We start from the raw sequence: 15,755 nt of genomic DNA on the forward strand, positions 1-15,755 counted from the left end.
TCTGTTTCTCATAATTTGTCCTTAGCTGCATTATAATTTTTTCCTTATTGGGACTATAATCAAAGTTTGCGTTAGTACACGTGTCGAGGGGGATTTGGCTATTGAATTAACACTTGTATTTAATTCTGCTCAAATGAACGGCATGAACTAAATGACTTGAATGAATAAAAATTTGTTCAGTTTGCTGAACGAGACTCAAAGATCCAAGTCAGTAAAATGATCCGATCTACCATCACTAATTCACACATGCAAGGAAAATGAATACATATTGAAAACAAGATCCCACTGTACAGAATCCACCAAGGGAACGTTAATCACCCAAATGGTGACTTTACGCAAAAACAACTAATTAAAGTAAAACGACGTCAATAATACTAAAGAGCAAAAATCTCTATAAATTCTTTATAACAACTTATAAACTGCCCCAATAAGTTCCTTCTGGCCAAATAAATATGATTCAATTATTAAAACGCAAGGGCTTTTGGGTATTTCTCACAACCTTAGTTCTGTATTTAATCGTTAAAGTTAGTTGTAGCTATGGGCGGACTGGGAAAATAAATCGGCCCTGGATTTTACATAGAAAATCCGGCCCTAAAGTTTTGTTAAGGGGGGATGTCGCTGTCCTTTTCTGCACCGTTTGCCCCCGTTTCATGGCCGGCCCACTGGCTCTCCCTATGGCTAGTCCGCCCCTGGAGGTATAGCCTACTTATGCCAAAGTTCATGGAACTCACAATTATACTTTTACTCTATTTATCACTTTATCTTCTTCATTTGTATACTTAATCTTAGAATTAATATTTTTTTCTGTACATTCATGCAAATTAAGTAAAGGTAAAGAAAATGATATTAAAATTTTTTGTTTCTGAATAGAAGCTATTTATTATCATGCGTTATGATTATTAAGCAAATTAATGTTTTTTTTATTTTATTGTAACTTTTTTTTATTGTTTTCTGGTGTCATTTGCAATGCAGAGGAAGTCAGTGCAACACATAAGCAACAATGAAAAGACAGATTTCACAACATTAATTCAAGTCTGAAAGGGGTGCAGTAAGCTGGTGGTTAAATAACTGGATTCATCACTGAAATGTTGAAGGTTCAAACCCCAGAAGGGGTAGTAATCCATAAACGATCACCATTGGATCATTGATGAAGACACTGAATAAGCGGTTACACCAGAAGCGGTACGTTAAATCGATTTAAGATTAAAGCGTCAACTAAATGACTAATTAGTACGGCAAGTCAAAGTTCTCTATGGGACTGAGCGCAGAAACTTCCGCTGTGTTCCCACGCTGAGTGAGTGAGTGAGTGAGTGAGTGAGTGAGTGAGTGAGTGAGCGAGTAGTAGTGAAGTCCATCTAAAGCGCACATCATTCAGCACGAGATCATTCTGCAATAGACAGTTTCAAAGCTGAAGTTTTAACCTACACAACATGCCGTTTCACAATACCTTTCTTTTCCGGCGTTGCACACAAGCTCATTGAAAGCAGTAAGGTAAAAACGAATCCAATCTCAGTTAATCCTGCCATTTCTTCTGTTTGAAACCTTTCGATCTTCACTCCATAGTATAAGGGCTCTCCTTTACGGGTTTTTAAAATGCTCAAGGATTGCTCGACTTGGGGGAAAACTTTGACAGCTCCTCACCCGCGCTCGCAAATCTCAGCAGTGTGAGTGTTGTGGCGTTCATTGCGGGATAGTGCGCTGCGCTGCTGACGTCAACAGCAGGGAGGATCATGTGCAGTGTGCTGGTCAGAAAGGTGGGGCAGTGTATTGCAGGTGATCAACAACCGAAGGTGCTTTCCTCGATGACCTGAGAATGTGTGACATTTATTATTATTCAGATGTCAAATGAAATCCTTAACCTGCTCTTGAGTACTCAGGAGTATCAGTTGGAAAGAGAAATGTCCAATAAAATCTCTTAAATGTCTAGTTTCTTCTAGAGGGCAGTGAGATTAATTTCTGAAATTGTGCGTCCTTGTTTCCTTTCTTGCATCCATTCCTCGTTTCCTAAAGGGTGGAGCAAGGAATCGAGGAAAGGATGCATGGGAAGGTGCAGGCTTTTTGTAATATGAAATGTCCTGCTCACCCATGTGCAGGGTAGGGAGGGTTACTTTTGAATTGTATTCCACTACAGATTACATGCTGTAAAATGTAATTTGTAACATATTCCGTTAGATTATTCAAGGTCAGTAACATATTCTAAATACTTTGGATTACTTTTAGATTTTTTCACTTGTTTTGACTAAAAAAGGTGAAACGTGAATTAAAACGGTTGTGTCAGAGAGCACTTTTTTTTTTTAGGGGGCATCAAGCTCAATTGGATTTGGACCTACACAACTTAGACATTTGAATAAAGATTTCTACCACTGACATTCTTTATAACATGCAATCATTTAATTTAATTATCAAAAAGGTACAAATACGTTTTTGAAAGTTCAAATAATCCTATATCCTCACCTCATCACAGCATTTAGAGAATTGATACATTCTTCATGATGGCAGACTTTGATCGGTTTCCGGATCACATACTCAAGGACAGAGAAGTGATGGAATGAGGATGCACAATTTAGGAAATGAGAAGCAACCCAAGTCACATTATGGAAGCTAGGTTCCGCCTCGGGGAAAAAAAAGAAAACAAAAGGTTCGAAACTTGAAAACTTTGTCTCACAATCGTGACATTGTTTCTTGTAATTGTGAGATATAAATTCATGAGAAATTATGAGAAATAAAGTCGCAATTCGGAGAAAAAATCTGCAATTATGAGAAAAAAGTTGCAATTTCAAGATATAAAGTCACAATTGCTCTAATGTCGAAATTAAAAGATGTAAAGTTGCAATTCCGAGAAGAATTCAGAATTCTGAGATATAAAATCGCAATCCCAGGAAATAAACCTAAAGTTATTGGAAACAAAGATGCAATTCAGAGAAAAAGTAAAAATTCCGAGATATGAAGTCACAATAGCTCTAAAGTGGAAATTGCAAGATACAGTCACAATTGTGAGATTTGAAGTCACTATTGTGAGACATAGTCATGATTAATTTAAAGTTAAAATTGTGAGAAATAAAGTCGAAATTGCGAGATATAAAGACACTATTGTGAGATACTGTATAAAGTAACCTTTGCGAGATTTAAAGTCAAAGTTGCAAGAAATACAGTACATTTTCAATTCTGAGATACGGTATAAAGTCACTTTTGTGAGATTTAAAGTCACAATTGCTCTAAAGTCGAAATTGCGATTGCAAGATATAAAATCCCTATTGCTAGATATAAAGTCACTATTGCGAGTTATAAAGTCACAATTGCTCTAATGTTGAAATTTGTGAGATATAAAGTCACTATTGCGAGATATAAAGCCACAATTCCAAGAAAAAGTTACAATTCTTAGATATAAAGTCGCAATTCTGGGAAATAAACCTGCAAATATGACAACCAAAGTTGCAATTGCGAGATATAAAGCTGGGACTGAGTAATATTTAAATAGTTTCTCCCTGACATAAATCGTGTGGTCCCTTTATCTGTCGGAACCCATCCTTCTCTGTTATGAATCGTCTATTGAGAGATGACCATAGACATGGCTGCATTCATTTGTGTTGCCACAGTAGCCAGACAGTGGTTTTGAGATGGAAAACATCCAGGAAGTTTGTGTTTCCAAAGGTCAAGATAGATCAACTGACCACAAAGAGTCCTGTGTTTTCCACTCTAACTGCAGTTTATTTTGAGTAAACTGACCTTATACATGATTTTAAGCTCTATGTTTATATGCAATTATAAACCGTACATGTACACATTCATAGGACCGTTTGCAACACCTTATCTGTTCCATTTCAAAAGATAAGTTTGCTTATTACAACCCCATTAGTTGTGATATAGCTGTGCCCTGTTTTTTTAAAGTGAAACACGTGCAATGCAGCTGTTAGTGACTTTGTTAGTTTGTGAGGAAAACTTTCAACATTGTGACGAGGAGGAGGGTGTGGATGCACGCCCGGCACTGAATTGTCCTAATCAGCCGGGAGGGGGATAAAGATGAGCCGTAGGTGCCAGTTCGAGAGCGATACAGATACGTGGCCACTCTGTGTGTGCAAATATTAAAATGATCTCATCATTTACCCTTATGCCATCCCAGATGTAAATGACTTTCTTTCATCTGCTGAACTCTAATTTAACATTTTAGCATTTTAGAAGAATTTCTCTGCTGTTTTTGACTATACAAAGCAAGTGAATGGGTGCCAAAATTTTGAAGCTCCAAAAATTGCATATGTCAGCATAAAACTAATCCAAAAAACTTCAGTGGCTAAATCAATATCTTCAGAGGCGATGTAATAGGTGATGGATCACTTTCACGTTCTTCTTCTTGTGTTTTTGGTGATTCACATTTGTCATGTATATCGCCACCTACTGGGCAGGGAGAAGAATTTCAAGCAAAAAAGACTTAAATATTGATCTGTCTTTCAACCACACCTATCATATCACTTCTGATAATACGAATTAAAACTCTGGAGTTGTATGGATTACTTTTATGATGCCTTTATGTGAAGTTTGGAGCGCCAAATTTTGGCACCCATTCACTTGCATTGTATGGACCTACCGAGCTGAAATGTTCTACTAAAAATCATCATTTGTTTTCTGCAGAAGAAAGAAAGCCATACACATAAGGGAAGGCATAAAGACGAATAAATGATGAGAGAATTTTCCCTTTTGTGAACTATCACTTTAGTTTACCTCTGTCTTGGATGCATATAGAAATTTGAATTAATTATATTATATGTTGAAATATTCAAAGCCAAACAGCCAAATCAATACAGAAAATGTTGTTTTCCTCAAGCAGTACATACACATTTGTTCAGGTAATGTCATATGGTTTACATAAACTACACTACATGGGAAACAGTAATAGCTGACATTAATGAACACGAGTTTCAAAGTGGTCATTTCTGAAAATTGATAGGGCCACAAATCTTCATAATGTCCGTAGCTAGACTGAATGGGGACAGATGTGAAAGACCTTATTTGTCTCGGGTCATTTTTATGAGCTAACATTGCATTATAGTAAGCTAATTCCTAGATAAATGGTTATCAACACAGGATCTAAGGGATGTAGTTGAGTTTGGCTGATGGCTGATGGACAGGACAGGCCATCACTTATGAAAGTGGGGGGGCCTCTTATACAGTTGGCTTTGACGTTCTCGAGCTTGGATCAAATTCTCCTGTGTTAGTTGACACAAAGTGTGGAGTTTTGCTCTAAGATCAAGAATGTACTGGGTTTCATTTTTGCGGTTTGAATGTCCCTCTTTCCAAGCTTCCCATATGATGTCAAGCACACTGCGTGGTTGACGCCCGTACAGCAGCTCTAATGGGGAAAACCCTGAGGAGGCTTGTGGGACCTCTCGAACAGCAAATAAAAGGGGATCGAGCCACTTGTCCCAATTTCAAGCTTCCTCGTGTACGAACCTACGAATCATACTTTTCAGGGTTTTATTAAACAGTTCCACCAACTCGTCTGTCTGTGGGTGGTAAACACTGTATTTGGCTTAATACCAAACGAATCATATAGTGCACATAGTGTACGTGCCATTTGCAAGATTATTGTAAAGAGTGCCTCTGCAATACTATGTGCTGAGATGTTGCACAGAGGCACTGCTTCCAGATATCACTTTGCATAGTCCACCAGAACAATACAAAGTGATGTCTGAATGCCATCCACTCTAATGGCCCGACAAGGTCCATGACAATCCTTTCAAAGGGAAATCAATTAACGGAAGGTGGTGCAATGGCACTCTTGTGGTGGCCATGTGATGGCGAGGACTCCATACCATCGTTAACTTCCTTCAAACATCCAGGTTTCGGCACCAGTGTAACAAAGTTTGTATCTAATGGAAGGAGGAAGTGGGACTCAACTGGGACATTTAACTTAAAAGGTATATATTCTTTTCCAACTCAAAAACTTGCTTTCCAGCATAACATGAAACACCACCATCTCTGCATGTAGGTGTCTAGCTCTCTCTCTCTTATCTTTGGCATGGTCCCTTCTTATATTGCTCTCCCCAGCGCTTACTCCAATCAGAAACAGGTGTTAGACATTATAGCACTCAGGTGTGTACCCTTACCTCTTTCTCTCTCTCTCTCTGGACGAACATCCAGTTACAGTGGTACCGTGGCCTGGACGGGAGTGAGGTTTAAAGGGGTGAGTGTAACGGGAGCCAGCTGGTATGTAATAGCTGATTAATGTCCCGCTCAGAGCTGGTTGAGCAGGACCGGTTACAAACATACATTCTTACTCACCCCTCCTTGATTGGTCACTATCCCTAAAGCCAACCCTACTAAGTGACAGATGAATTTTCACCAAAAGACTCTATAGTCTGATTTGCACACTTTTTCACATCAACATCTAAAGATATGGGAAGTCTATATATTTTGCTAACATATGCACGATTATATTAGTTGTTTTATGGAATTATGGCTTTATTACCTGCACCCATTTTTGAGTCGCGAATAATCATAACCACTCCAGTGGTGAATTGGGCCATGCTGAGCCTATTGAATTGTGGCAACAGCTAAAGCTGCAGTATAATCCCAGCACAAGACACCAAGCACTTAAATCCTACACATCCTTAGCATTCTACACTGCAAATAGCTATTCAGACATGCTTAAATTTAAACAAACTTTACAAACAACAGTGTTATATTAAGCTACTTGTATTGCCATTGGAAGAAATTTACAAAGAAACTTAAGAATCGTTATTATTGTTGATTCTGAAATGCAAGTCAGATATTAAAATGATCTGTATGGTCACATAATCAGAGGGCAGTGTTTATTTTCTTAGTGAGATGTACACTGACATTGGAAAAGCAAATTTAATCAGAGACATATGTGCGTTCTTCTCAAATTGAAAAGATTAAAATAGTAAAAGCTTATTTTAATCTCTCATGTAGAGAATGATTGACTCCAGCAAAGACCCTTCACCATTAAACCTTACTGTGCACTGTTCTTACCTGTGTTATTAACAATAGAACATTACAGAGTGGATAGATGGATAGCCAGATAAACAAACTGGTGCACGTGATTTACATACATTTGCACAGTACAATGCACTATTTGCCCACATCCACATCTACACACACTCTCACACACAAACACAAATGCAGTCAGCAGGGGTCAAGATTGAGTTAAGGGATGCCATCTGGGTACACATAAATAAATTAAATATGCCATTCTGTGCATATTATTTTATATTTTAATCAGTCTCACAAAAGGCAATACAGGACTAAACAACTCTTCTTAAGGTGTTAAGAATTTACCAGTCAGTTTATGCTTTTTCTAAAAACAAGCTTCCTTGTCAGGTCTCGCATCAGAAAAGCAAGCAATTAAGTTGTTTATTGATGCAGAAGGGAAAATGTGTGATTCTGCCATGCAGGAGGGTCTCTCAAGCATATTTGCCTGCTTTGATCTTGGATGACGGCATCCAGCTGGACAGTGAAGGAGCCATCGAAATCACAAAGGAAAAATAGACTCAGAGAGGCAGATGGAAAAAAGACAGCACTGTAAAACAAGGTCAATCCGAAGGTGATTTAAGGATATCCTCCCTGTGATCTTTTCTTTTCTGACTGTTTGCTTACTTATCACTGCTATAATTTTGTGAGTACTGTTTATTTGGGAGGTTGAGAGTAGTTGTCACAAGGGCTAGATTTCGATCGAAAGGTTTTGAATCGAAAGGCTGCTTGTTTTCTCTAGTATTGATTTTGTATGTTGGATTTAAACCCCAGAATTAAACACCTAATTCAAAACTGTTTTTATTAAGAATATGTTTTGAATTCTGAATTCTGTCCTCCAAACTAAAATAACAGCATCATATTTTTAAATAGTAGTTAAAACCACATTGCCATACATTCAGGCAAGAGTCAACTATATAATGAAGGTGGGCTGGATGTTAAAATATTTTTTTTTAACCATGTTCTTAGGACAAGTGTTTTTGCACTTGACAAGTTGTTAAATGTTGTAATTTTGTACAATTTCTGTATACCTTTAGCAATCTCAGTTGCCCCAAAAAAATTGTTTGACATTTTTGTATATTACCTATTTTTGCAGTTTCATGAAGTGATTTGTGTTAAATACAATTATTACAAAATATATCAAACATAAAACAATTCACAATAATACGATATTTAATCACAGGTTAACATTGTGACAACTTACCCCATATAGTGTTACAACATGCCTACTATTGTGGTATATTGTCAAAAAAGTCAATATTTGTCAAATTTTTCTTGGGTTATGTTTTCTTGTTGTATGTTCAATAGCTTTTTCGTCCTAATCTCTGCTATTTTCTATATTTGCTGTATCATGTTCTGTTAACTCAAGTTGATGCATTTGCACTTATTGACTGTAGCTTTGTGCCGTTAGAAAGGTTAAAAAATGACTCACTCTAGCACCTTCCATTACCAATGTTTAACCATTAATCAAAACTACAAAAACTCCACCACAGAACAACAGCAACAAACCTCTGTAGGTTCCACCATTCTCCCGACAGTTCCTGTCAGTCCTCTCACTAATCAAACACTCTATAGCAGTTCTGCTCTAATTATTAAGTAGCCATTATGCTTTTGAGAGTTGCCGTATAGTGCCATGATGAAAAATGTTGAAAAGGCTGGAATCATAAGCTGTTTGACTTAATTACATTTCATTCCACAGCAGCTGTTCTCCTTGAGGCTGTCTGCACCCCACCTGACAATCATAGAGATAAGAAGATGTGACATTATCATCAGAATGTCCAATAATTCAGGTTTATCCTGAATATTCTGGTGATATTCTTCTACTATATTCTTCTGACTCAATCAAATCCCATTAGGCAGACATTTTTTAAGATTTAAAGGGATAGTTCTCCAGAAAATAACAATCCTGTCATACCTGTATGACTTTCTTCTGCGGAAACACTAAAGGAGAAATTTTGTCAGTACAATACCTGTGGGTGTTGCCTCAGCTTAAAACTTAAAAAGGACCTAAAAGTTTCATAAAAGTAGTTCACACGATTCATGCATCATTCCAAGTCTTTGGAGGTATACGACAGACTTTGTTGAGAAACAGGTTGAGTAATTTTTCAGTGAACATCTTGATGTCCATTGTTCATGAGCACTATACAAGAAGCTTGTTCATAGTGGCACGTGTTAATGCAAGATCTTGCAATGATTCAGCACTAAACAATTCAAGTTTTCACATAAACAATCAATTACAATTCATTGCATCTATTTGTGCTTTATACCTGGGTTCTCCGAGACACCAAACAGACCCCAATTAGGACATTTTAGGACATGCTTGTCATGATCCTTCTCGGTCTACCCTTCTGTCCTTGGTCATGTTTGTTTTTCATATATATATATATCTCACTCATTCCTGCATTTGGGTCCTCCTCCTTGACATAACAATTCAACCAATAACGGACCCGGCAGGAATTCTTTTTTTTTTCTTTTTTTCTCCTAATTCTACCAGCTCTTTGGTCTCCATCAGGGGAATCAGCCGGTGAGGGAGTATTCACTGGTGTTTATAACATTGGTCTCGGGTTTGGGCTTCAACCAGGAATGCCTCATTGATCTCTTTGTGGCATGCCTGGTTGAGCCCATTAAGTCGTGTATTCCTGTTGGGGTGAAGAGGGGAGTCTTACCAAGACCATAAAACTGGCTTCAAAGTGGGATTATTTTATTTTAGCCTGTGTCTCAGAAGGCTCTATCCCAGCCAGAGGACAGTGATGCCCCCTCACCGATGGTGGGTGCTGCAGCCCCTCTTGCCAGCACTCTTAGGAGTAGGAAGAGACGGAGCCCGTGGCTGCTGCCAGGAGGCGCGGATGTTCCTGCTGCTGACCGCCAGGAGGCGGAAGAGAAGGAAGCAGGGTAAGGTGCCCAATCCCCAGTCACTGCCAGCGTTCCAGGCCATGGAGGTCGTTTCGCAGTCGCTGCCATTCCCCTGCCTCTGTTAGCATTCTCAGCCATTGAGGCAGTTCCCAGTCGCTGCTGGTGCTCCCAACCACGACGGTTGCCACACAGCCCGTCCAGTTCTCCGTGGCCTTCAAAGAGCCCATCCAGATCTCTGTGGCTGTCGAAGAGCCCATCCAGTTCTCAGTGGCTGTCGAAGAGCCCGTCCAGTTCTCAGTGGCTGTCGAAGAGCCCGTCCAGTTCTCAGTGGCCATCAACAAATCTTTCCAATCCCCTGTGACCATCAAAGATCTTGGCCATCAACAAATCTTTCCAGTCCCCTGTGACCATCAAAGATCCTGTTCAGTCCCCTATGACCATAGACTATCCTGTCGAGTCCCTAGAGGCTGTCGACCAGTCTGTTGCTCAGCCAAGTAACCAGCACCCATCAGACCAGCTACTAATCTGTTGCTCAGTCTTTTCAGGCCCCAGCAGGTGCTACTCATTCAGCCCTGTTCCCAGCAGTCGTTGACCAGTCTGACACAGTTCTGTCCCCAACGACCACCGACCAGTCTGTTCAGCACTGTGAGGTCCCTATCCAGTTTGACCAGCCCTCTGCTTTCTTTACTCAGTCTGACCCAGTCCTGTCCTCAATGGTCGTCGACCTGCCTGACCCAAGTCTGTTCCCTACAATTACCGACCAGTCTGCCCAGACCTCTGTGGCCGCCACTGACCTTACTGTCATGATCCTTCTCTGACCTTCTGTCCTTGTCGGTTGTTTGTCTGTTTTAGTTTGTGTTATGTAGGAGCACATGATTTAGTCTAATGTTTATGTTTGCCATGTGCTCTCCCAACTCCGCCCCCACACCTAGTTTAGTCCTCATTTGTCTTCACCCATTTCCTCTTGTGCCTTGCTTGCATATATGGTGCACTCTTGTGTTTGTCAGATTGTTTCATTCTCATATCTGTTCACCAGTGTTTGTGCATTACTCTGTCTGGTTGGTTATTTTGTTAATCATTTATCAGTTTGTGATTTGTACATTTTGTTTTCTTACTAGTTTCCTCCCACGTGAGTGTTCTTTGTTTCATGTTTGTTTTTCTTTTGTTTAATAAAATCTTGGGTCCTCTTTCCTGCTAATTCCTTGAAAGAGCTATCAAGTTTCATGATTCATTCTCATAATTTGTTCTCATAACATTAGACAATGTCATGTAGCGCTAACATGATTCTTGAATATTAATTGTGTTTTCAGCTATTAAAATGGCATTAGGGTCTCTCAGACCCCAACAGTAGGTGAACATTTCAAATGCAGATCTAATCATACTTCATACAGTGATTATATATATATATATATATATATATATATATATATATATATATATATATATATATATATATATTACACACACACACACACACACACACACACACACACACACACACACACACACACACACACACACACACACACACACAGGATTATTAGGAACACCTGTTCAATTTCTCATTAATGCAATTATCTAATCAACCAATCACATGGCAGTTGCTTCAATGCATTTAGGGGTGTGGTCCTGGTCAAGACAATCTCCTGAACTCCAAACTGAATGTCAGAATGGGAAAGAAAGGTGATTTAAGCAATTTTGAGCGTGGCATGTTTGTTGGTGCCAGACGGGCCGGTCTGAGTATTTCACAATCTGCTCAGTTACTGGGATTTTCACACACAACCATTTCTAGGGTTTACAAAGAATGGTGTGAAAAGGGAAAAACATCCAGTATGCGGTAGTCCTGTGGGCAAAAATGCCTTATTGATGCTAGAGGTCAGAGGAGAATGGGCCGACTGATTCAAGCTGATAGAAGAGCAACTTTGCCTGAAATAACCACTCGTTACAACCGAGGTATGCAGCAAAGCATTTGTGAAGCCACAACACGCACAACCTTGAGGCGGATGGGCTACAACAGCAGAAGACCCCACCGGGTACCACTCATCTCCACTACAAATAGGAAAAAGAGGCTACAATTTGCAAGAGCTCACCAAAATTGGACAGTTGAAGACTGGAAAAATGTTGCCTGGTCTGATGAGTCTCGATTTCTGTTGAGACATTCAGACGGTAGAGTCAGAATTTGGCGTAAACAGAATGAGAACATGGATCCATCATGCCTTGTTACCACTGTGCAGGCTGGTGGTGGTGGTGTAATGGTGTGGGGGATGTTTTCTTGGCACACTTTAGGCCCCTTAGTGCCAATTGGGCATCGTTTAAATGCCACAGCCTACCTGAGCATTGTTTCTGACCATGTCCATCCCTTTATGGCCACCATGTACCCATCCTCTGATGGCTACTTCCAGCAGGATAATGCACCATGTCACAAAGCTTGAATCATTTCAAATTGGTTTCTTGAACATGACAATGAGTTCACTGTACTAAAATGGCCCCCACAGTCACCAGATCTCAACCCAATAGAGCATCTTTGGGATGTGGTGGAGCAGGAGCTTCGTGCCCTGGATGTGCATCCCACAAATCTCCATCAACTGCAAGATGCTATCCTATCAATATGGGCCAACATTTCTAAAGAATGCTTTCAGCACCTTGTTGAATCAATGCCATGTAGAATTAAGGCACTTCTGAAGGCGAAAGGGGGTCAAAAACAGTATTAGTATGGTGTTCCTAATAATCCTTTAGGTGAGTGTATATATATATCTCAAGTTCTCATTGGGGATATTGTAAATTAATTTAACATGAATTTTCTTACTCAACAGATGAATTCTGTGTCTGCTCTGTGTTGCAAATGATGTGTTGTGCAAGGGCACAACAGGCTGTTGCTAAGGCACACTTGTCAAAGCTTGCATGTCACCATGACTCCTCTCATGGTTAAACAATAAATACCTTTAATTCACGTAACTAAGCAAAGCTTTTTAAATACAATATGGATCCCCATAATGACAGATTTGATAAAGACCACAGGGACTAAAACAATAAAGCAGTTTTTAAAGCTGCATCAAATCAAGCATGAATACATTTCACTCTAGCGTAACTAATAGTGTATTGTGTGAGCAATATCTGAAACACTGGTTCTGGTACTTTGGGAACCAGGAAGTAGCCATATTCGCATAAACAATGGTGAGCATGATTCGGAGGTTGCATTTTTGCTCTAAAATTACATTTTTACTCCACTTATGTTTAAGTGGAGGTTTGGGTTAGGGAATAGGTAAAATATGAATTCCTGAATGACTGCAATACATCATTTACAACTAAAAATGCAACTCTCTTTTGGCACCACTCTGTGGACATTTTATACAAACTAAAGCTCAAATGTGCCCATACGTTCAACACTTCCAGCTTCTGTTACTGCAGGGCGGTGACTGATTTCAGCAGCAAAACTTGTGACCTATTGTTGCCATATTCACAGTTTACTATTGCTCATACTTGTACTTGGCATTTAAACATACCTTTAACCCTATGTTTTGTATTAAACTGTCACGCTTCAGTGATCAGACTTACTGTATGGTTTTCGTCTGGCAGTAGATGAAATAGCAGAAAAAAATTCCATACTTGCATTGAAAGCAGCCACGCACATAGTTATCCGAGCATTATAGAGACTTGAAGGGGATAGTTCACCCAAAATTGACTCATCATTTACTCACTCTCATGCCATCCCATATGTGTATGACTTTCTTCTGTTGAACTCTAATGAAGATTTTTTTAAGAATTCAACTCTCTTGGCACATAAAATGCAAGTGAATGGGTGCCAACATTTTGAAGCTTCAAAAATCACAAATCAGCATTAAAGTAATCCATAAGTTGGTTAAATCAACGTGATATGTGTGGATGAGAAATAGATAAATATTTAAGTATTTTTTACTACTATAAATTCTCCTCCATGCTCAGTCAATCTCCACTTTAACATTCACATTCTTCTTGTGTTACAGTGTGCAGAGTAGGTAGAACCAAAACACAAAAGCCAAAAAATACTTTATTAAATAAACAAACATAAAACTCCTATGAGGGGGGAAACAACAACTACCCCATAAGGGAAAATTGGAATCCAGGCAATGGGCTGAGCGAAAACAGGAAATAAGGACAAACCGTACCTGGCTATGGAAACAGGAATTCAGGAATGACTGGAACACTAGAGAACAAGATCACAAGAAACACAACTGTCTGAAACACAAAACTAACAATACGAACTGGCACTGGACAGCAAACACAAGGAGACTAAAATAGGGAGAGGAATCAATGTTAACTTTAGGCAGGTGATTCAACTGAAACATTAACAAGCAAACAAGATGGCGGCACTACCAAGGAGGCACATACTCCAGACATGAAACAACACACTGAAGAGCGCACAGCCGGGAATAAAACAGAGACTGCGCACTCACACATGGACAGACAAGGGCGGGTAATGCCACATCCCCTTCAGACCAAAATCCAGACTGACAAAGGGACGGGACCATGACCATTCATGGGTTTATTTTTGGATGAACTGTCCCTTAAAGGGTAGGCTCTTTAACTTGGTGGAAGTAAAAAAAACAGCATAGCTACCACTAAGAATACCCCAGCAATGGATAGGCAAATGCTAGGAAAGTTGTCAGGCCAACTCAATCACTGTGACAGTGAGTTTTGCACGAGCAACTACTAATTTTCTTCTGAAAAATTCAATTTTGTTTCAATTTATAATCTTAAATATTTTTGTACATAACAATAGACTCTGAATACTTGTGAAATACCAGTAAGTAATTCAAACTATTGGACTATGACACTTCTTACCTTTTTGTTAGAACTAAAATTCCTGAGAATTCTGTGGAATTTCTCAGTACTGTGTTAATAACTCATTTTATTTGTGCAAACCGATTTCACCACTCCTTATATCTAAAGTACAGAACTGGGCAAATTATGATTTGCCATTAGACCAGATGGTTTAAAGAACCAGATGGTTTAATCTCATGAGGCCCAAACCTAAAAAAAAAAAAAAAAATTATTACAAATTTAGACATCAACAGTTATTAATAGTTGTGAGGATGAATTTACATAGTACTGTCATGAACAATAGGAGGTCAAGTTGCCATGAAACGGACATAGCGACCAACTTCCTTATTGTGACGCATTTCCGAGTGAAAAAGCTCATCGAACAAGAAAACTTTCGACATTAAATCTCAATTTCTTTTAATTAAATATCGTTTATGAATATCAGAGACCCCAGTTATTGAACTAATTTAAATTCACCAAGAAAACGCTTCAACCTAAACGAGTCCTTTTATTACTTTCTGCTATAAAAGCAACTGTAGGCTATTTTCTCTTAAGAAAAGGCTAATTGCCTTTCTGCAACTCTTGTCATGTGGTGTGTGATGCGGCGCTTGACGCTGGCGTAGAATGGAGCGTTGAAGCCTCGACTCAACTCATGTGAAATGTTCTTTACAATGATGAAAGAACATTATTGAAACTAAAAATTATTATTAGTGTATTTTTGTGGTCTTTTCTGATAGAAGTCATGCTCAGCAGTTTAAATGGTCTACTGTAGGAAAATGATACCGTAGATCTGCTTTGTGTTTATAATTCTTATACTGAAGTCAGCAGATTTGTAGCCATGCAAGTTTAAATAAAGGAGGTTATTGTACAGAGAGTTACGTTATTGAAACTCACTATTATTAGACTATTATTGTTATCTTTCTGGATGAAAAATAATGCGCCAACTGAAGACTATAGATCTGCTTTGTTCTTTTAATGCTTAAACACTATAAAGTCTCTTGGTAGATTTAGCTCATGATCGACTCAAAATGATTCACTGACTCACTCATGGCACATACAGTAAGACGCTACATTTTCACCACCTCATGACATTTCCAGAAGGGGTCACTGAACTAATT

At 39.0% G+C, this 15,755-nt stretch overlaps 1 protein-coding gene across 2 annotated transcripts in view; it reads right to left on the reverse strand.

The window, feature by feature from the left end:
- LOC127644592 (epidermal growth factor receptor-like) overlaps positions 1-1,665 on the reverse strand; it is a 73,958-nt gene extending 72,293 nt beyond the window's left edge. For both annotated transcript variants that reach the window (XM_052127837.1, XM_052127835.1), the window contains exon 1: positions 1,448-1,665. In XM_052127837.1, the coding sequence (XP_051983797.1) occupies positions 1,448-1,526 (79 nt within the window). In that variant the 5' untranslated portion in view covers positions 1,527-1,665. The remainder of the gene's footprint in view (positions 1-1,447) is intronic.
- Between the last annotated feature and the right edge of the window lie 14,090 nt (positions 1,666-15,755).

This window comes from Xyrauchen texanus, chromosome 6 (genome assembly GCF_025860055.1).
Source record: "Xyrauchen texanus isolate HMW12.3.18 chromosome 6, RBS_HiC_50CHRs, whole genome shotgun sequence".
NCBI lineage: Eukaryota > Metazoa > Chordata > Actinopteri > Cypriniformes > Catostomidae > Xyrauchen > Xyrauchen texanus.